Source organism: Daphnia carinata, chromosome 9, assembly GCF_022539665.2.
Source record: "Daphnia carinata strain CSIRO-1 chromosome 9, CSIRO_AGI_Dcar_HiC_V3, whole genome shotgun sequence".
In the NCBI taxonomy this organism is placed as follows: domain Eukaryota; kingdom Metazoa; phylum Arthropoda; class Branchiopoda; order Diplostraca; family Daphniidae; genus Daphnia; species Daphnia carinata.
In genome coordinates this window covers 6,455,808-6,477,127 of record NC_081339.1, presented here as the reverse complement: position 1 = coordinate 6,477,127, position 21,320 = coordinate 6,455,808, and the positions used below count along the sequence as shown (strand labels likewise).

The following is a 21,320-nucleotide window of genomic DNA, read 5'->3' as shown; positions in this document are numbered from 1 at the left end:
AAACAAGTCCAATAGCCCAACTAGTCAAGTCTATGCAATCTGATTTGGGGATGTGCCATAAATACGAAAGCGCTGTGGCACTGAAAGAGCGGCACGCTGAAGGCTCATTGCAAACTGGAAAGGCGAGTCAATGGGTGGGCCTTATCGTGAGTGATCAAATGGAAATGTGACATCAATCAAATGAGAAAACCAAAAAACTAGAAAGCCAATCCGCAGGGCAAGTGACCGTACCGACGGACGCAGTGAATCGTCCAACGGGGAGAATGGATTTATTATTGACCCAACTGTTTTAGCACAGTCGGTTACACGTGATTGAATTTAACTCCACACTACTAATGTAGGATTGCACTGGAATTGATCTGAAACTTGAAGCAATCTCACAGGACAGTGTTAGATTTTAATCAAACGGTAACAGACCGTGCCAGCTTTCAATTGGAACGTGAAAGAGTCATTCAACTCCAACTTGCCATTTTTCTTTTTCGTGTTGAATAAGAAAAATGAGGGCAGGATATTACGAAATGCGTAACACACTATTCGAGTTTATGAGCAGTAAAAAAAAAACCTTTTGTCTTATTGACCTGAATTCAAAGTTGCATAACACAAGACATGATTCATGTGTCATTCAAATCAGATGCCAAATAGGAAAAAACATCTTCAGTTATCTAATCTGAATAAAACAACGTTCAAATACGATGGATGCTTGACAACATTGAATGAAACCTTACCTTATTTAAATGAGTGGGAGATCAATTAGCAAGGCCTTCATCGGAACACGATACATCGCTCGGAGAGGATTCAACTGCCACCGCTTTATCATGCACAGGTATGGACCAGTACCATTTGGCAACTGATCTAAAACATAAAGAAAAGATGGCCGAAAAGGAAGGGTAACCAAATTGGTTTTTAAAAAAACGTAGCCATTCCTTTGGTTCTTCCGTAACGAAAAAGAAATGGGTTGGGTTTCATTTTTTCGTTGCTATCGGCGGTTACGTCGTTGCTAATTTAATTCAATAAGAGCACAATAACAGCAAAAACAAAATTAGCACAGAACAAACGAATTTCGTTTGGGCAGTAAAGCTGTCAATGCCTTAATTAGAAAGTTGCGAAAAATTGTCGGTTGTTTTGTTTGTCTGCTTCGTTTAAGATAAGAACCGTGTCACGGTCTTGCCCCTAAAATGGTTGCACGAGTTCATTTTTTCGCCAAATGTTTTCTCGGGAGTGTGTCCACTCGTTTTAGGAACACTGATTTTCGTGGTGTTAATTGATAAATACTTCGGTATTTCGATCGGCTTCGAAACAGTCTCAGCATCCCCTTCTTCTAAATATTAAAAAAAAAAAAAAAAATGTGTATGTGAAAGAAACCAGGCGAAAGAAATCCATTCACGTAATTACAACAAAATAATAAATGAAAAGGAAAAACAAACAAGAGTAGTCAAACGTCTGGTCACGGATCTTGTCGGAGTCAGCTCCATAATTGGAATTAAAAAAACAGAAGCAAAACTTCCATAAGAAAAAAAAAAAAAAGAGTGGAACGTACATTTCGTTTTGTCTAATATCACCGCGGATTTGAAAAAAAAGTGGCTTCCAGCCATTAAAAATGGTCAATGTTGGTCTCGTTATGTTAAAACTACTGGCATTCACCTACTTGTATTCAGTCAGCGTTCGATCTTTGCACCACTACCTTCTGCTTTTGTTTTGTTTGTTTTTTTTTTCAGTTATTTGCCGAACTCGCCATGTCCTTGTCTTCTGTGTGCATTAAAGTCATTTTCATGTTCTTGATGATTAACCATTCGGCCATTTTACTAAGCGAAGCCAATAGCATCGCACCGGTAACGAAGCAACCGTTTAACGAACGAAGTTGCAGGAAACCGCAATCACGAATCGCTTACCTGGGTAAGTTTTAGTGCGTCTTTAATAAGAAATAAAAGTGCATTCATAAAATGCTGATGAATTTCTAATAACAGAAGATGAATATGCTGATTACAATTCAGCGGCTATTTACCTGCCTCACGCAGCCATCGTGCAGCGGTGCGATAATTCCATCGGATGTTGCAAAAAGGGCCTTCGTTACGTGTCCACCAAGGAAGAGAAAGTCGCCTTCGACTTCCAGGAATTCCTGCATGGCAACAAGACAAAGAAAAGAATTTTATTGACTCATGATTTGCATTGCGAGTGTCACAATTTGTCGCACCAATAGTTTTATTTTTAATCGAATCGTTTCAAATGCTTCTTTGTGTATAAAAAAACATTTGAATCGATCAGTTTTGCCACTTAAAAAGTAGTCATAAACAAGTTTTGAAAAGTACGTTGTTGATCTATTTGAAATATGAAAGGTGGGCACATCGGCCGAAAGTGGCAACTTGAAAACTGGAAGGCTTACTCGACACGGCTATTTTCATCAACCCCCAAAAAAAAAAGAGAAATCTACACGAAACATGTGGTTAAACTATTGATTAGGTTACGTTTCCCCTATCTTTAAAGCATCAAACGCCAGTTTCTCCATCCGCACAAAGATGGATGACTGTATGTAAACATCACTGGAAGAACCACTACCGGCGAATGTGTTTTCTATTCTCGATAAACTATTTGTTATTCACCACCTTTTTTCTTCCTTAATCGCTTATCGTGTTCATTTTCTATTTTTAACGAACTTGGTCTGAAATACACAAGGACAGCACTAACTTCCGAGAATTCCACGTTTCAATCTTTCGTTCAAGGATTGCGCGTTCGCGTGTCGCTTTTGCTAAAACATAGCCAGACATTTCTACTTACTTGTGCATATTTTCAAGGTGATACTACAGAAATCCGTATTGAAGTTGCTACCTAGAACAAACGTAAATATTCATATACGGTTAGGTAATTTATGGTGGTGTTACGACGTCTCCCGGTGTTGTCACGAAGCGTGGACGTAACATCCGGCAGCCAGGCCACAGAGTTCCTGTACAAAAATTAAAGCCATTAAGAACAAATGGTTACAAGGACAAGTTTCTCTATCGTGAAACCACACAGGTCAATAGTCGGATACGGATATCAGTAAACGACGGTAGATTCTGAACAAGCGAACCGGTGGCAAAAAGAGAGCTGCGCCTACATCATTGTCTTAGATCATAAGCTGTATGTATTATGTAAGAAAAAAATTAATCCATCTTAGTTTATTGCTTCATATGGTCAAGAAAATGGCCGTGTGCCAGAGTAGAACTATGTAAATGATGGAATAAATCAAATTAAGGTTACAAAATCTCATGTCTTTTAAAAATCTCTTCAAGGCCTTTACATCGAAATATAGAACGTAACATACATTACCATAACATTTAACATTCTACAATCGTAGACGTCATCCGGCGTAAACACTCGAAGCTTTTGTTCGGCCAGTAAAAACTATGGATGATGGAAAAGGGCAAAGTCTTTGCAAACCTTAAACTAAAAAAACTCGTCGTTTATAACTGAATTAACTCAAATAAATAGGAGAAAAATAAGAGACCATTGGTAAGAAGGCGACCTTGGTGGTTATGATTCAGTTTCTTCCAACATACCGCGATTGCCACGCCCGTAACTGGCTCGATGACAAGCCATTTGCGTATAGTGAAGAACCTGTTGTTGCTTTTGAATGTCTAGTCTACAAACATTGTAGCTTCCAGCTACCATCCAATTGAACATCAACATTTTAAAAGCGCACGTATTCACACTCACCTCAGTCAGTCACTAACACCTGATCTGGTCTTCCTGTTTAGCAATATGTCCACCTCTTTCGCCAGGTGTTGGATCACGTTGATTGTCTTCTTGATCGTCGATGGATTCAACGTCCAGGGAGCGATCACAACTCCATTTGAAAAAGAATTTTACAACGAAATGAATTGCACCGTGCCTCAATCGCGAATCGCGTACCTGGGTAAGTTAATAACCTAGTGGCAAAAAATTCAACAACACCTGTAGAAAACGATGGCATTTCTTTTAAATAGAAGATGAATATGCTGATTACAATTCAGCGGCTATTTACCTGCCTCACGCAGCCATCGTGCAGCGATGCGACAATTCCATCGGATGCTGCACCAAGGACCATTTCTACACGCCGACCAAGGAGGAAAAGGTGACGTTCACCTTCCACGAGTTCCTTAATGGCAATGAAGTTAAACGAGAAATTTCGCTGACAAACCACTTACACTGCGAGTGCCAAACAAGAACGCATTGGTTTTAACTTTTAACAACTCATTTTCTTATATTTTAAACACTACGTCATTATGCAGCAATTCAACGTTGACAGTATATCCAATAGTCTGCTCTAACATGTTTTATAAAAAACAATGAAATTGTAAAACTTTTTTTTTTAACCTGATGTAGCTGAAAATAAATTTAATATAACAAGTGAGTTTTTTTTGTGAAACCATGCAGGAAAATGAAAAAGGGTAACCAGACAAAAAAAGAAAACACTGTAACTTGCATATTAAATAGTGGTACTACTCTGAAGGTTGCACAATATCAGCACAGTTGATCTGACCTCACACCCACTCAAGCACTGTCGACAGAATGAAACATGAAAGGAAGAATTTGGCTGTACAGGTGCAACGGGATAGGTAAGCTACGACACGTGTGGGCAAAAAAAAAAGGGTGATGGTAATGAAAAGAAAAATGTGTTTCCTTTCGCTCACCCTTCCCTTTGGATATCGGTAAAGAAAAAAGAAGAATGTCTTACGTCGCAGTAACACGTTTAGATTCTTTCCCTTTTGGTTTAGCTATTTGGATGGGGGTGGGGGCAGATCGAGAACTTCGCGGGCCATTTCTCCGAAAGGATAGGGATAAGTGCGGATAATGTTTTCGTCGAAAACAGGGGTTTTGTTGAAATTAGGGTCCACTAAATTTTGTATAGAATCAGTTATTACACATTGAATAAAGAAAAAAATGATATAGGCCTACTCACTATAAGAACGATGTCCCATGAGCAAATGGATGATATCCAAACGACGCCAATCCATTTGTGGATTCTTATAGACACCGACCGATACACCAGTGTCTGCTCCGAAATTGCCTTTCACGCGATGAACTAATTCTGGATGACGATACAAAACTTCCACTGTGGGTCGCTCTCCACCGTTGTAATACCTTTGCAATCAATTATATGAATCTGAGGCGTTTATAGGTGAGAAATGATAGCAATGAGTTTACCATCTGTCCGAATGATATTCCTTATAAGTGTCTAGCCATAATGGCAAGACACGAGCATTCTTATTTGCAATGATGACTTGATTGCCAAGAAATTGATTTTCATCCCAGTTGACGGTGCATTCGAATTTGCGATACTTGTCCAGTGATTGGATAACGTAACAATCATTATCCAAATAGATGCCTCCGTACTTTTGCAGAATACGTAATCGTGTTATATCGCTGCCGTGGAATAAACCCCAACCTTCGCTCAACTTTTGTCCAAAGACTTGCGTTGGCAACTCGACGTACTTGACTTCGATTCGAGACCACAACGCTTCATCCTTTTTCACCCATTCCCAATACTTACCTTCGCATTTAGCGTCTTTTACATCCGTATGGTAATAGAATTTATCCGGCCTGTGATTACGCATCGCAGCTTTGAGTACCACGTAATCGACGAAGCCCAGCTGGAAATTCTTGAAGCGAATAAAATGGATGATGTTTGGCACGATGAAATGATCGACACCAGTTGCATTGTTGAAATTATCGAAAAACGCATAAGTGTCCATGAACTCTTGTTCACTCTTGTATCTCAGAGAAGACCTAGATAATAATAGATCATTAAAAACCGACAATAATGTGAATCATCGAAGACGTGTTACAGTTTAAACGGCTGCACATCGACGACTAAGAAGGTGAACAAGCTAATCATTACGCCAATCATCAATGATAGTAAGAACAATCGACGAAGTAAACGGCACATTTTTTTTCCGCTGTGTTTTACACCTAAAACTGAAAGACATTGGTCCTACCATACCGTGTTTGCAGTGGGTTTGCCGACACAAGTGTATTTATCTCTGTTGACTCCCTGCCATGATAAAAACTCTCCAAGGTGACAGTGTTAATGGTTTTTATATTTGTCTCGTTGTTCGTCGTGATTTGATAAGGTTGCCGTGGGAACACATTGAGGTATTTCAACTGGGTAAAAGAAAAATTACCGTATTAAAACGTGAGTTGCCTTGTCCTTTCGTCTCATTAGGTAACGGATTTTCCAGCGCTCTCCCGTATTGATGTCTAAACAGCCGCTAAGCGATTTCGCATCTCCGTTTTCAACAGTACGTAATCTACAAATGCTCACATTTCTTAGATTGAATTGGTGTCAGTGACGTCAATCTCATTCAAAAGGGCAAGCAAACCTAACCTAACCTAACCTTACTATGGCAATAAAGAAAGAAAAAAGAATGATGGACTCACTTGAAAACGGGCGTCGCGTTGTAATTGGGATCCCCTATAAATGTTGCGATCGACCCATCAGACTAGAACGACGTCAACAGCAGAATGGTACTCACAGAAAATGCGTTGCCCGATGAGCAAATGAATCATGTCTAAATGACGTCATGCGAAATCGGGTTTCAAATAGAGATTGGTTGACAAGCCGTCGCCAGTTCCGAATTCGCCTTTCGTGCGGTGAATTATTTCTGGACGAGGATGCAAAATTTCCACGGTGGGTCGCTCTCCTCCGTTGTAATACCTTTGCAATCCATTTCATTATGCCGATGCGTTAGACAAGGATAAAAATAAAAAGGAATTTACCATTCGTCCGAACGATACACTTTGTAAGTGTCTAGCCATAGTGGTAGAATGCGAGCGTTCTTATTCGCAATGATGACTTGATTGCCGAGAATTTTGTCTTCGTCCCAGTTGACGGTACATTCGAATTTGCGATACTTGTCCAGTGATTTGAGAACGAAACAATCGTTATCCAAGTAGATGCCACCGTATTTTTTAATAATACGTATACGCGATATGTCACTGCCGTGCCATAACCTCCAACCGTCGCTGAGTTGCTGCCCAAAGATTTCCGTTGGCACTTCCAGGTACTTGATTTCAATACGTGACCACAAATCTTGATCCTTTTTCACCCATTCCCAATACTTGCCTTCGCATTTAGCGTCTTTTATGTCCGTGTGGAAATAGAATTTGTCGGGCCTGTGGTTGCGCATCGCCGCTAGGACTACCACATAGTCCATAAATTTGAGCTCGAAATTCTTGAAGCGGATAAAATGGATGATGTTCGGCACGATGAAATGATCGACACCAGTTGCATTGTCGAATCCATCGGTAAAGGTATAAGTATCCATAAACTCAGCTTCACTTACAAAGTACCTGTATGCATAACGTTTAAAAAAAAGGGGGGGAAATAAAAATGTTTGAATTATCGAAAACGTGTTACAGGTTGAATGACAATTTATTGATGACCGAGAAGCCGAGAAACCCAAAGATGGCACCAACAATCAGGGCTGAATAGGACAATCGGCGAGGAAAACGGCACATAATTTTTGCTATTGTTTTGTTCAACAAATTGGCTCAACAATACCGTCTACGGTGTACACAGTGTTAATCGTGACTACCAACTTAGTTGCACGTTTCAAAACCAAGTTCAGACGTCTGTTGGTGACGTCCCAGGTATCTACTTTGCTGGCAGATGTTCTGTTCAACTGCGTTGCCACACGCACGTTAAACGTCTGCTTTCCCTGTTACGAAAACTCTGACGTCTGGGTACCAACGTCCATTGTTTTCGTGTTTCAAACCTATCGTGATATTCAGGGAAGGGCTGATGTTCGTAAACGTGTACCAATCCATTTGCTGGAGCTGGAGTACCATCTCGATGGCATTCCTCTCGCTTGTTTTAATTTCAATGTGAACTCCAGCAAAACACGCTAATCAAAAACGTTGAAGCGATAAGCATTGGGTCAGAAATGCATCGGTAAAAAGCATTACAGCACAAACTTAATTGCATCACGCGACACAATGGCAGCACACCTGAACACTTTGAGTGGTCTGAGGTCAACTGATTCAAAGGAAGAATGCAAGGGGCTAGGTAAGGTAGGGCACGTGGAAACAAAAGGGGGAGATGTAAGAAAACGAAAATTGATGGTTACTCTTCCCTTCAGAAATTTGTGGAGGAAAGGTAGGGAAGATAAAAATGGACGACCCTATTAACCGCTCCTTTCCGTCATCCAGATGCGAATTTGAACAACTAAGCAAAAAATTCATGGAATGTTGAAGACCATTTGCAAACACTAATGAGGCTCTGTATTTTTTCAAGCAGGAAGTTTGTCGAATTGCTCTTAGCGTTTAGATCTTCGTTTGTTTCAATAGAATTTTCAGGGGTGGGGCAGATCAAGAACTTCGCGAGCCATTTCTCCGAAAGGATACGGATAAGTGCGAATGGTGTTTTCATCGAAAACAGGTGTTTTGTTGTAATTGGGATCCACTAAAGTTCGCATAAATTCAATTACTATAGCAGTGAAGAAAGAAAAAAGAATGATGTACGCACTGTACGAGCGATGTCCCATGAGCAAATGGAGGATATCTAAACGACGCCAGTCCATTTTAGGGTTCGTATAGGCATTGGACGACACCCCAGTATCTGCTCCGAAATTGGCTTTCACGCGGTGAATCAATTCTGGGTGATGATACAAAATTTCCACTGTGGGTCGCTCTCCACCGTTGTAATACCTTTGCAATCAATTGTATGAATCTGAGGCGTTTATAGGTGAGAAATAATAGCAATGATTTACCATCTGTCAGAATGATATTCCTTATAAGTATCTAGCCATAGTGGCAGGATACGAGCGTTTTTATTTGCGATGATGACTTGATTGCCAAGAAATTGTTTTTCATCCCAGTTGACGGTACATTCGAATTTGCGATACTTGTTCAATGATTGGATAACGTAACAGTCATTATCCAAATAGATGCCTCCGTACTTTTTTATAATGCGTAATCGTGATATGTCACTGCCGTGGAACAAACCCCAACCTTCGCTCAGTTTTTGTCCAAAGATTTCCGTTGGCAATTCGAGGTACTTGACTACGATTCGAGACCACAATTCTTTATCCTTTTTCACCCAATCCCAATACTTACCTTCGCATTTAGCGTCTTTAACATTCGTGTGGTAATAGAATTTATCTGGTCCGTGATTACGCATCGCAGCTTTAAGTACTACGTAATCAATGAAGTTCAGTTCGAAATTCTTGAAGCGGATAAAATGGATGATATTGGGCACGATGTAATGATCGACGCCAGTCTCATTGTCGAATCATCGTAAAACGTATAACTGTCCATAACATCATCTTCACTTATAATGAACCTAAACGAAAACGATCGTACATTGGGAAACAAAATTATTCACATTGAAAACGTAAAGTTACCGTTGAAATAGCTGAAAAATAGTGTTGGATAACAGGAAGCAGCTTAGCATCGTGCCAACAATGAAGGCTGAAAAGGACAATCGGCGGGGAAAGCGACACGTCATTTCGATGCAATTTTTCTCATCAAACTCCAAAGTTTGTTTGCAATGCTGACAACACAAGCGCTTATAAATTGAACTGCCTTGGCGATGAACCTTGGCGATGAACAAACCATTCCCAATACGACAGTTTTCAAACGTTATCCGCTTGTTAGATGTGCCATTCGATGACGTTGCACTGTAAGACACACCTTGAAAGTCTGTTTTTTGCTATTAAATTTTAACAGCTGGGCAACAAGTCCCTCCCTTCGTGTTGCACGTCCTTACGTGAAATGAAGGGAGGGGCTTATGCTTGCCACGGTGTGGCGATGCATTTAGCCGCAACTGTTCGAAACAATGTCGAATCAGCCCTTTCCTAAGATTCACAATCATTTTACTAAAACAAAATCAATGGCATTATGATTTTATTGATTGAGTTGGCTGAGCTGAAACTGTGGCCACCGAATACAGATACGTGGCCAATAAAATAGCTAACGTTCCAACGATGAATGTTGCTGTTAAATTGTCATCACCCAATAGAAAATAGGAAAAAATGCACGACATGACGATAGAAATCGAAGTGGCGAACGTTTTCAAAATATTGTCGGCATATTTCATCGTTCCAGCTACAATTATACCACCCATTGCCTTCGCAATGAATAAAGTTAGTATTTGTTTTTGAATTTAAATAATACACGCCCAATTACCTGCATGGAAGCAACCAGCCAAACGAGCGGACTGTAACCGTAAAAATATCCTTGTGCGACGACAAGTTGTCCATCCTTCAACAGCACACCCAAGAATGCGAAGAAAATGCAAAACAAACCTAAAAAAGGGCAAAGCTATTTTTCACGTGTCTTCTAATTGAACATTTAAACGGTACTCACTTAGCTGAATGCTTCGGATTAGCAGTAAAGGTTGTTGTCCGTTTTTGATCAACTTCTCATTGTAAACGCCGGCAAAACCGCTGGTCAACGTTGCGCACAAAATAGAGACCAGACCGAAAACGTACGCCGGACCTTCTTTTCCAGTTCGGAAACTAAAAATCCCACTATCTTTACTAAAATGGACCTGCATTTCGTGTTATGATTATGAATTTTAATTATTAGAAACGTAGCAATATCAGCGTTTCAGTTTAAATTTACCTGAGTTAAAATCACGCCAAGCATCAGCAGAACGAGAGATAACCATCTCTTTACTGGTATGATTTTACTGAGCAATATCCTTGCGAATATGGCCGTCGTCAATATCCTTAATTGGTACGTTACCTATAATCAATTAAATACCGCTCAAAATTAGAACGACATTCCAACATTTAAGACTTAACTTGATAAGTGGTGGCGTCGACACACGATAAGGCATAAACAATCAGATTATCCTGGACGACGTACAGGAAACTCGGGACGGCCAACGGGAGCGTATCGTACGGCCGGCATATTATTTCTTCGTACAACAACGTCGCTGTTTTACAAAGGGAACAGTTCGATTCGACGATCACAATCAAAGTGAGGAGGATCACGACTTTAATTGTTTCCATCGTTAGCACTAATGTGGATACTACGTATTTTTCATTGGTTGCTGAAGCGTTGATCATCGACGCTCGCATGCAAAGAACTGTTGCCGTATTCTAGAAATAAACAATCAAAATGATGATTAACATTTTAAAATATTTGAATATGAAACAGGGGGAAGGATACCTGGACGGTTAACAATAGTAACAGGCCATAACGTATAACTGAAGGAGTTAGCAGTTTGGTAACGCTCGCTGATGGTAACATTTTCATGATGAACAATGAACACTAGAAGACCTGCAATGTTATGCGAAGGTGCACCAGTTCTACTGGAAAATGTGTCCAAACCGTAGCGGAGGGTCAGGAAATGGCTAATGTTTTTGACGATAGACCTCTCAGCACCACAAACTGTTCATTGGCTGACATGACCGCAGTAAAAATTTTAAACCCGTCTACAAGGTTTGCTTCGGAATCGACTCCCACCTGTAAAACGGGCGGGTTGCACTGCCCTTCTTACCAGATATCTGTTTAAACGTCGGTCGCAGTTGCAGCATACACCTACTAACACGCAATGGCAACTGGCTTTTCACTTTAAAACAGAACTAGACTAGGAATAGAGCATATTCAAATTTCTGACAGGAAAGGTACGCATGAGTTCATTACAGCCATATGGAGAAAAAATTAGAAGCACATGGAAACATAGCAACGAAACCTGAGCTGAGCTGTACTTGTGGCAGTTTGCCACATAATACACGCAGGTTGGTCTGGCTATATAGCCATTCACGTACTAAAAGAAAAGCGATAGCGGTTACCTACTGATAACGAAAAACTGAAGCTTAGACACTTTATCTGAAATGGAAAAAGAATTAAAGGTGATTAAAAATAATGTGGACACGATAATAAAGCCAAGTAAGAATGGAAAACCTACGTTTTCATTTCTTGATAAATTTTAATACTTGTACGTCTCTGACAAGCGGAGTTTCAAATACGCCAAAGATTCAACAGGTGGATGTGTTTCCGACCCGTCCAGCGCAGAGATCATAACGCCATTATCGGGTTGCACGAAAAATGCGATTGACTGACGTGGTGAACGGCGACGTATTTCCATTTCAGGTATCCGAACTCGATGAACCTGTCCATTGAAAATATCAATTTGAATGTGTTCTATAGAGTAGTCAATGACGGTGCGTACAGTAGCAGGATAACGATCTGAAGTCCAAAATTGCATTAAATCTCCTAGATTTACCAATAAAGCTCCGGGAATGGGATCGGCTGGCACCCATTCAGTTCCCGACAACACCTGAATGAAAATGTAATAATGGTATAAACAACTAAAAATAAATATACGTACTTCTAATCCTCCCATATCATCTTGGTGCAAAAAAGTGACTGTGCCGTAATCAGAGTGCTCTCCACATCTGACGACACCAGGCTGAATGTCATCTCCAGTTAATGAGGGATAGTAAAGACAACGTAATATCGTTCCATTTTTATCCACGCCATGAAATATGTGCTGATGTCGGCTGCTTAGATAATCTTCGTCTAATCCTAACGATCCACAGATTGTAGTTGTTTAATTAAACTAATTGTACGTTATCTGTAAATGCAACCTAGGCCAAGTGCCATGCATTTCAACAAGTTGATGGTCAACTGGCAAAGTGATTGGGCCAATTCGCAAACAGCTGGACGGAATTGAGGAACGCTGTCGTCGGGATAGAGTCCAGTTGGAGATGTGACGTCGTAAGCTTCACGGACTTCGTGAATGCTGCTGTCTTCCAAGCTAAATTGAAAACCATTAAAAACTAACCATTTACTAGACAAATGAAATTAAATTACATCTCCTGATCTCTCCCCGTGTAGCCGTCGAAACTCTCATTATCTCGAGGATAACCTTTTTTGATGTCTTCCGGCAGCTGGAAAAATGTTCTAGAAGCTTCAAACACATTATCCACCTAAGCTTCAGTATTCACATTCATTAAAACCCAGCAGTAAATCGAAAAAATGAATTACAACCTTCTTTTGATCTACTCCGTGATTTTTCAAATAGACGAATCCGACCGTGAAGAATGCTTCATCTAATTCTTTCGTGATGCGGCCTTGATGTAACTCTACAAAAGAAAATTATCCATGGGATAAAACCACTTAAATTGCAGGTATATTCAGTCAACTCGAACGTCATTGTAAATGTTGAACTTGAAAAAGAAAATACCCTAGTGACGAAATACTAATGACGTAAGCTACTAGGTCCTTGCCTAGTTACTGGTTTAGCAACATGATTCTCATAACATTTCAAAACAAGGAAAATTGTAAGACTCACCCATGTTGGACAGGTCAACAACGGGAATCTCCGGCATGATAGCTTGTTATGCAAGGCCAACTTTTAGCATCACATGTAAATAACTGGATAATGTTGATCAAAGACACTGTTGATCACGTTCTGCACGATGACACACTAAAACATTTAGACAATAGCTAGTGGGAGGATAAGGATCAAATCATCCCAAGGCATTAAAAGGTTTTCTTTTGTTTGTTTTTTAAGCAGCAACATTTAACCTGCCATCTATCAAACAACCAAACAATCACATGAATCCTAACATGTTAAAACATTTTAAAAACATGTTTTTAGTCACTAGCGTATCGTAAGATTGTTTACAATAATCTATTGCGTGATCAGGAAGTCTAAACAATAATGAGCAAGACTGGCCCCTGGTGCCGCCGACGCCAAACGTGACGTCTGCAATGGGATACCTTGTCTTTGAAATTCTATGTTTTGTTATGCCCGGAAATGCTTCGTCAAAAAAAAAAATTTACGGCTGCTTTAACTGCAATAGTTTCGTCACGGGGAAATTCACCATATATTGAACGAACGAGAAGAGCATAACATTTTGTCTTTTTTTTTTTTTTTTTTACCTGAGGCTGATTTGGGAAAATCCCTTTCGATTAGTTACGGCCAAAACTAATGAAAAGGCCTTCTGACATAAAAGGAAACAGGGAGGATGCGATCTTCATCAGCAGCATTCATTCCATCATCAGAGATGGATGTCAATAACGAAGGCGATGCTGGCAGTTGGACTTTCGTGCGAATTGTCAGGCGACCGATGGACAATGAGAAAACTCGTCAAACAGGGACTTCTTATTCTTTAACAGACCGAAACTCGTCGTACCGTTCTTCAGCGATCTGCACAGTGAACAGAAAAGGATAATTCCACTTAAGTGTACATATTTAAGGTATACCCCATTTTAACTTTAATCAGAACTTCTAAAAGTTTACCTCGTCTATTTATTTGATGCTCGTCTGCAGGTTGCTGTTCCTATGCTCGTGGCGCGTGACTAACTTCTTACAGCTTCCAATTTCCTTTACAAAAATCTTGTTTGTCATATCGTTAACCTTCAGGGCATCATTGTCTTTAATTGTCAACCGCACATTCTTTTTTTTTTTTCAAGCAATACATTTTGTATTTGACTCACTTAAGGCCCACGTTCAATGGGCATTTGTTGTTTGTTATGGGAATCCGTTTTACCCCCCCCCCCCCCCCCCAATCAAAAATCGGGTTTTTTCTTTTTGGCCACTGTCACCGCCATCTACGGGTCAGATTTGTAGTAAATCCTCTAATGACAAGTTAACATATTCTAGCAATCCGAGTCTTCCAAAATAGGCAGAATAGAACAAAACACAAAAAGGTTTAATTATGTTTTAACTAAGCATAATTATCAGTTTAACACGGCTCTGTTTTTGAAATACACGGAATATTTGTGCTGCATCGCGCTAACACTGAACCGTACTGGCGCGCTACTGGGAACCAGCGCTAATACCGTGGGGATTTTCCCTAAAAATCTACAAAATTTGGCACTCATAGGAAATTTTTTTTAAAAGCACAGAGTATACTCAAAGTTGAACTCTGATTCTGGGAAAATTGAATTTGTTTCCATTAAGTCATCCGTTTTAGAAATGCACCGAATATTCATGCTGATAGCACGCCAGCGCGTACTGGCGCGCTAGTAAAAGACAGCGTCACGAATATTCATTGTATTAAAAAAAACGGTTGACTTAATGAAAAAAAAAATTTTTCGGAGTCAGAATTCATTTTTTAGTATATCCTGTGATATTAAACGAATTCCAATAAGTGTCAATTTTTGGAGGTTTTTGAGTCAAAATTCCAACGGTGATTGCGCTGTCACGTACTGGCGCGCTAGTGCATTCCGTCATTAGCGCGATGAACGGCGCTACGCAAAACGGCTTGCCCTAGTTTGTGGTTTTTTTGGTTGAGCACAAGAGGCACCTACCAGCACGATGCCGTACTTCTGGGCAGTGCCATAACAGATAAGCAATTATCAAATCCAACAAGTTGTCATGTAAAGATAAAAATGATTAGAAGAAGATAATAGCCAAGTTTTCTCAACCTTTTTTTATTCGCGTCCCTCGCAATTTATCCTCAAATGGCTTGCAAATCAATTAGTGATGACGAAGAAAAAGATTTTTTGGTTTGCGGCATATGCATGGAGTACTATGATACCGACGATCGCACACCAAAAATGCTAGAATGTTTTCATTCGTGCTGTGTCACATGTTTAAAGGTATCAAAAGCTGAATTTCCATAATACTAGTAACTCTACTGCATCTTACTGCCAAATTACGAATTAGTTGCAAGCTGTAACCTCACTCGTTACATGTCCATATTGCCGTAATGTGACTAAAATAAAAAATGGAGTGGATAATATGACAAGTAACTTTTACATTATGCCTAAAATTCAAAAAATGGTGGCCCAAAGGTAAAAATTTTAATTTTTTCTAATTTCTCTATGCTTATTATTTATTTTTAGGAAAACCATTGAACAAATGCTAGCAGATACAAAGAACAACTGGGCTGATTCAATTGCAAAGCGTCGTGATGTACAGTTAAAGCTGTTAATGGTTCAAGATGCTTTGAAACTGATAGAGAATATCATTTCCCGAAAGGAAGAAGATAACAATGAAAAGATTGCAATATTGCAGTCTCTGTTAGAAGATCCATTTTGTAAGCAGGATTTAGAGGAACTCCTAGCTTCATATTCCAAGTGTGAGGCTGATCATAAATATTCTAAAGAAGAACTTGATGCAGCTGAAAGTCTTGGAAAAAGCTTATCTGATATAGAGAATTTTATGTGCTGCCTAACATTGAAAAAGAAGAATGATGGGACTAACTACAGTGTCAAAGCTTTGGAGAAAAAGATTCTAGCTTTCAATAACAAATCTCCTCATGGGCCTCGTATTGGCTCATATCATTCGGTTTTGACTTTTATACTGTTTCAAATGAGGGAAGAAAAGCTCTGGGAAGAAGCAGCTCAAAATGAGGAAAGATATCAAGCATGCGAAGCGGAGGAACCAACGAACGGTAAACCTAGCAAGCAGAAAGCATCCTTCATACCGTCACATCTGAGATTCATTGGGGACTCTTCTGACGATGATTGGTCAACCACCGAAACAGAATCGTCTTCCGGGCAAAAGCACAATATGTGCTATATGCAATTTAAAATAAACAATATTATCCAGCCAAAAGTAGTTTTTCGCCTCAACTTTGATGAGGCTCCCATGATGAGTAAGCGCTTCATGGATTACTGCAAGGGTACCACAGGGTTGTCTTACAAGTCCTGTCCTGTATTTATGGTAAATAATTACATTTAACAAAATTTCTCAGATAACTAATGTGCTTGTCTTCATTTTTAGAATAAAGATGGGGAATCCTTTACTGCTGGGAAGTCCGAAGATTTGGTTACTGTGTTGGACGATAGCGGATGTGCTAGTTCGTTGACTAATGGGTGGTGTGATGGTAAATCTCAGCGTTTCGTAGCCGATCATTCTACCTTAGACGAGGTTAAAGGTGCACTGCGTATGCGTCATCGCGGGAGAACCGGAGAAGGGGTGTACGTCTGCTCAGAATTCTCCGTTATCTGCTGTGACCATCCCAATAGCAGCCAGATGACCACAGTCTTTGGCTACGTTCATAGAGGCATCGAGACATGCCAGAATATAAGTCGTCTTAATCTTAACCAAAACAGGGTCGTCATTCACTCTTGTGGAGTTGAATTGGGCTGAATAGACTCGACACAGAAAAATCTAACATTTTCATGCATATCCCTTACACTAATACAAGACCCCGTACACTAATGATGATACAAGATACTACCCACAATACGCGGGGAAATCTGCAATGATTTGGTGAACATGTAGGGTCGTTAATAGAGAGAAAAGTAATATTACCAAAGTGTTAAACTTGTATTGTTTTTGACCAAACAACTGGCTGTTGGAATAATATACAGTTAGCCATCATTCCAAGACTAGCATACCTTCTTTTCCGTTAATTTTTAAGTCGACACCGTGTTTGAGATGGTAGTCATATTTTGCTTGTGCAAATAGAACGTCCGTCAGCAGAAAGATCTGTAGGAAACACATCTCGTTCGATATTAGGCATTCTCCTAAAATTCATTATAATATCGTACCTGAGCGGTTGCGAACGCCAAGGTAGTGGCAAAAAAGAAATTGGCATTGGCCGAACCAGTATATATCCAGAGATACCAAAGGATTGGACTAAGAACTGAAGTCACCAAGAAGATGCAGCCAACGATGAAAGAGTGCCTGAAAACTGAATCGAAACTTTGTTATACTAAAGGCGTAACGACTAGGAAGTATAGTGAACTTACAAGGAACTAGATGCTTCCACAGCGGCAAGAGAGCTAGGTAGAAGCCTACATCCCCTATGGACGGATATGATTTAAATATGGCCATAATCGCGCACAAGGTAAAGCTGAGTAATGGAACGTTATCATCGAAACGTATGGCCAATGGAATAACGTAAATAAAAGGGTTGAGTTGGAAGACGTAGGTAAAGAAGAGATGGAAATGGTCAAACATTTCGGTGAAAAAGTACCAAAAGAGACCAATGTTGGGCGTCAAATCAGGCACTTTCAATCTGAAAAAGGAATGTGTAGAGTATAATGAACAGCACGAGTAAAAATAAAACAACGTACATGCAACCATATGTCGATTCGATGAACCGCCAGCTTCCTGTCGACAGGTAGGAGAACCAGATCAACAAAGATGTAAAAAATACATAACTGGTGATTGTCAAACAGACTGATTTGAGCAGTTGTTTCTCTTTGGCTGTTGCTATAGCAATCGGAACTAAAAGCATGACTGGATAAAAACTCTGGTGAGCTGCAAGAGCAAGACAAGAAGTTGATAGCAATCGGGACCTCTTGGCCATGGCCAACAGTGTTAAGGATAGAATCAAATTGGCAAACACTGTTGTCGTCATAGCTACACAGCTGCATACTATGTAAGGATTTAGTAGGTAGGCAGCAGTAACATACTGAGGAACATTGGCAACTTCTTCTTTCTTCAAAGTAATTTTTTTTGCATCTTTATGATAAGTTTTCAATTTGTTCTGCTGGTCTTTTACCTAGAATTTATCTCAGCTATTATAAAATGTTTACAGTACGGAAACCAAAGTGATACTTACAATGTCCTGAATAAATAACCTTGTTGCCTTTGTCAATACAATTGCTGTAATGACATCACACAATATGAAGACTGCTTGCAAAACATTGGTATTTAATTTTAATAAATATGTGTAGAAAAGAAGCCCTGTCAGAGTCTCATGAAAGACATCTCCTTCGTAAGGAGATTGAGATCGCTGGTGTAAGTAAACACCTTCAACCACTGGAAATAAATAGTGAGTAGGTGAAATCAAAACATTAAATCAACATCATGGTTTGCTTAAGTTTCTACCGCGCTTCCATGAGTTCAAAGGAGTCGATATTTCCACTCTATCAGACAGCGACTCGTAGTATCCCGAATTAAACATCCATGCTCGTATTAAAACACCCAAAATATTACTTTTCCATGGGCTATACATTTCTAGGGAACGACAAAGTCGTCCTTTCTCACTGACGGGTACTTTTTGTTGTTGACAAAATGACAGCCGACGTTAACTTGAAATAGAAGCCAATGCGAGAAGACTTGTGGCCCCTCTAATCTTAGAATTACAATATCACCACTAGGGCTCGACTTCTAGACTTCGCTTTGGTTGGTCGATTTGGTCAGAACAGGGGCGGATAGGATTGACTTTTATTGACCCCGTGTCAAATTTCCCACTTGAAGGCATCGCTGCGACAAAATCTGTTACTAATTTTTTGTTCAATGCAAACCGTAAATCGGCGGTGCAAACCACCGCGTTTAAAACCGCGGGTTGTAGGTACAAACCACCCAATCAAACCGGGCCGAGCCCTAATCACCACAAACTCGAGCCAGATTCCTCATTATTGTTTGTAAATAGGACTGCTTTTTTTTCTATTGGGTTGTGCCACCCAATTTTATTGTTTGTAAAAAACATTTTAGAAAAAACATCGATTCGGGGTACTAGCCCTCGAATCCAAATGTATTCGTTCTGTAAGCAACAAGTATTAGTGATCCTACACCAACTACAGGCCAAGTGAGATACCGGTAAGAGCAGGGTTCCATTACCTAAAACCAAACATTCCTTCTTGGTGCAAAACAGCTAACAAACCGTGGAGTAAAGGTGTAGTGAATGGCGTGCTCGGTGCAAGGTGAAGGGCTCGTGAAATGGCATCTTTGGATGAAGGAAAAATAGCGGAAAGGGAAAAGGTATTGGAGACACATTTTCCACGCAAATCACAGCATGGAATAAAGTAGAAAATGCCAATTAGGCAATACTCAACCGTACCATCTTTTGCTTGTTCATCATTCGAGTGAGCGCGAATCTCGGGGCTGGGCGGCGATCCTCGATGTCCAGCGGTGATCCTCGTTGTCCAGTAGTCTTCTTCGGTGGTGATGAAAGCCCCCCTAAATACATTTAAAAAATTAATAATTAAAAGGTGTTGGATAATTGAAATTTTAAGATTGATACTTCGCATCTCTGGGCGTGAGTTTTGGCGGCGATCCTCGTTGTGCAGTAGTCCTCTTCAGTGTTGATGTGCGCCCTCCTTAATACATTTAAAAAATAAATAATTAAACATGTTTGATAATGAAATTTCAAATCTATACTTCGCAACTCGGGGGGCGACGGTCGTGGTGACGATCCGCGTTGTCCAGCCAGCCTCTTCGGTGGGGATGTGAGCCCACCTATAAAAAAACCCTATTAGACACTTCAATTTTTATGGTTAATACCTGATAATCCTTGGCGATGATTCTGGTTGCTCCATCGGCGATCCCCGACGTCCAGTAGTCCTCCTCGGTGGTGATGTACGCGCTCCTAAATACATAAAAAAAAATTAACTAAATTAGATAGATTATTAAAATTTTGAAATTGATACTTGGCAACTCTGGGTGATGGTCGTGGCGACGATCCCCGATGTCCAACGGTCCTCTTCGGTGGTGATGTGCGTCTTCCTAAATACATTTTTTTTAAATCAATTAAATGTGTTTAATTATTAACATTTTAAAATTGATACTTGGCAACTCTGGGCCTGAGTTCTTGCGGCGATCCTCGGTGTCCAGCCATCCTCTTCGGTGGGGATGTGCGCCCTCCTGTAAATACAACAAAAATACACACAATTAGACACTAAAACTTTTAAAATGAATACCTTAAAATCTTCGGCGATGATCCTGATGACTCCGGCGGCGATCCTCGCTGTCCTTCTTCCGCCCCCAGAGATTGCCCTTCTGATTGCACAAAAACGAGAACGAAAAAAGAAAAAAAAAATGTTTTTGAATAATAATGTAAAGACAGGGTTCAGTTTAACTCTAACAGATATATAGCACACAAATTACATTTACAATTGGTAACAATTTTCACGAAATAAAAAAAAAATAGTTATTGTTTAGTTAATAGTTGATAGGTAGTAGGGATTGATAGGACATTTGCATATTCAGTGATGTAAATTTTGTGCATAGAATTGATGAACGAACTAGGATTGCAGATAACTAATAGCCTACATCAAATAATGTCAGACGTGGTGCAGTGCAAAATCAACAAGTGAATTGGTATATGCAACTAACTAAACCAGTGCAGGTGCAGTGCTTTTCAAGTGCGTGATTGATATACCCACAAAAATTACAACATGGAATGCAATTTGTGAACGAAATTTAGAACCCATATGCAAAAGTGCGAATCACTACACAGGAATTGCGTGCGACAAATCTACACATGTGCGTTGTGTGCAGGTGACTAATCTACTGAGCTTGAAAATGTAAAATTGGGGTTTTCGTACTCTTTCTTTTTTGAATTGCCCAAGGTTATCCAACTATTTCCACGTCATTGCAAGATATTAGGTCAATAGAGGGGGAACGGTAATGTCCTCAAGCTGTCATCGAAAAAAAGAACATCTTTCGACCTTCAGAAATATGTAACCCTACCCCGAACTTCCGGAAAAGCCTGCAC

General features: G+C 39.9%; 7 protein-coding genes, 1 long non-coding RNA gene and 2 pseudogenes across 9 annotated transcripts; 4 read left to right on the top strand and 6 right to left on the bottom strand.

Moving 5' to 3' along the window:
• The first annotated feature begins 1,718 nt into the window (after positions 1–1,718).
• On the top strand, positions 1,719–2,215 carry LOC130697876 (uncharacterized). The gene is made up of 2 exons (XM_057520670.1): positions 1,719–1,893; positions 1,965–2,215. Exons 1-2 carry the CDS (start codon positions 1,734–1,736, stop codon positions 2,195–2,197), a joined length of 393 nt encoding a protein of 130 aa, XP_057376653.1. The 5' UTR covers positions 1,719–1,733; the 3' UTR covers positions 2,198–2,215.
• Positions 2,216–3,706: 1,491 nt separating this feature from the next.
• Positions 3,707–4,366, top strand: LOC130697877 (uncharacterized). Its single transcript, XM_057520671.1, has 2 exons — positions 3,707–3,889; positions 3,960–4,366. The coding sequence occupies exons 1-2, from the start codon at positions 3,736–3,738 to the stop codon at positions 4,193–4,195; spliced, it is 390 nt and encodes a 129-aa protein (XP_057376654.1). The 5' UTR covers positions 3,707–3,735; the 3' UTR covers positions 4,196–4,366.
• Positions 4,319–5,937, bottom strand: LOC130697863 (uncharacterized). The gene is made up of 4 exons (XM_057520653.2): positions 5,802–5,937; positions 5,161–5,742; positions 4,916–5,097; positions 4,319–4,849 (listed from the first exon to the last, which is right to left on the bottom strand). The coding sequence occupies exons 1-4, from the start codon at positions 5,900–5,902 to the stop codon at positions 4,731–4,733; spliced, it is 984 nt and encodes a 327-aa protein (XP_057376636.1). The 5' UTR covers positions 5,903–5,937; the 3' UTR covers positions 4,319–4,730.
• A 513-nt stretch (positions 5,938–6,450) lies between these two features.
• On the bottom strand, positions 6,451–7,473 carry LOC130698167 (uncharacterized; annotated as a pseudogene).
• A 791-nt stretch (positions 7,474–8,264) lies between these two features.
• Positions 8,265–9,406, bottom strand: LOC130698169 (uncharacterized; annotated as a pseudogene).
• A 435-nt stretch (positions 9,407–9,841) lies between these two features.
• Positions 9,842–11,360, bottom strand: LOC130698170 (UDP-N-acetylglucosamine transporter-like). Its single transcript, XM_057520947.2, has 6 exons — positions 11,131–11,360; positions 10,761–11,060; positions 10,579–10,701; positions 10,321–10,504; positions 10,141–10,259; positions 9,842–10,081 (listed from the first exon to the last, which is right to left on the bottom strand). Exons 1-6 carry the CDS (start codon positions 11,215–11,217, stop codon positions 9,851–9,853), a joined length of 1,044 nt encoding a protein of 347 aa, XP_057376930.1. The 5' UTR covers positions 11,218–11,360; the 3' UTR covers positions 9,842–9,850.
• Positions 11,361–11,660: 300 nt separating this feature from the next.
• On the bottom strand, positions 11,661–13,421 carry LOC130697869 (uncharacterized). 2 transcript variants are annotated; one of them, XM_057520662.2, is made up of 8 exons: positions 13,262–13,421; positions 12,958–13,052; positions 12,781–12,896; positions 12,555–12,724; positions 12,296–12,492; positions 12,137–12,244; positions 11,873–12,076; positions 11,661–11,793 (listed from the first exon to the last, which is right to left on the bottom strand). In XM_057520662.2, exons 1-7 carry the CDS (start codon positions 13,296–13,298, stop codon positions 11,894–11,896), a joined length of 906 nt encoding a protein of 301 aa, XP_057376645.1. In that variant the 5' UTR covers positions 13,299–13,421; the 3' UTR covers positions 11,661–11,793; positions 11,873–11,893. The 2 variants fall into 2 exon arrangements, with proteins under 2 accessions (XP_057376645.1, XP_057376646.1); XM_057520663.2 differs by having other exon boundaries at positions 11,707–11,759.
• A 611-nt stretch (positions 13,422–14,032) lies between these two features.
• Positions 14,033–14,384, top strand: LOC132088284 (uncharacterized). Its single transcript, XR_009421741.1, has 2 exons — positions 14,033–14,172; positions 14,246–14,384. It is a non-coding gene; the product is annotated as an uncharacterized LOC132088284 (long non-coding RNA).
• Positions 14,385–15,280: 896 nt separating this feature from the next.
• LOC130697857 (uncharacterized) lies at positions 15,281–17,251 on the top strand. The gene is made up of 4 exons (XM_057520646.2): positions 15,281–15,519; positions 15,587–15,714; positions 15,766–16,588; positions 16,649–17,251. The coding sequence occupies exons 1-4, from the start codon at positions 15,382–15,384 to the stop codon at positions 17,015–17,017; spliced, it is 1,458 nt and encodes a 485-aa protein (XP_057376629.1). The 5' UTR covers positions 15,281–15,381; the 3' UTR covers positions 17,018–17,251.
• LOC130697859 (phosphatidylinositol glycan anchor biosynthesis class U protein-like) lies at positions 17,184–18,936 on the bottom strand. Its single transcript, XM_057520648.2, has 6 exons — positions 18,710–18,936; positions 18,441–18,640; positions 17,950–18,380; positions 17,623–17,891; positions 17,422–17,564; positions 17,184–17,359 (listed from the first exon to the last, which is right to left on the bottom strand). Exons 1-6 carry the CDS (start codon positions 18,834–18,836, stop codon positions 17,249–17,251), a joined length of 1,281 nt encoding a protein of 426 aa, XP_057376631.1. The 5' UTR covers positions 18,837–18,936; the 3' UTR covers positions 17,184–17,248.
• Positions 18,937–21,320: the final 2,384 nt, after the last annotated feature.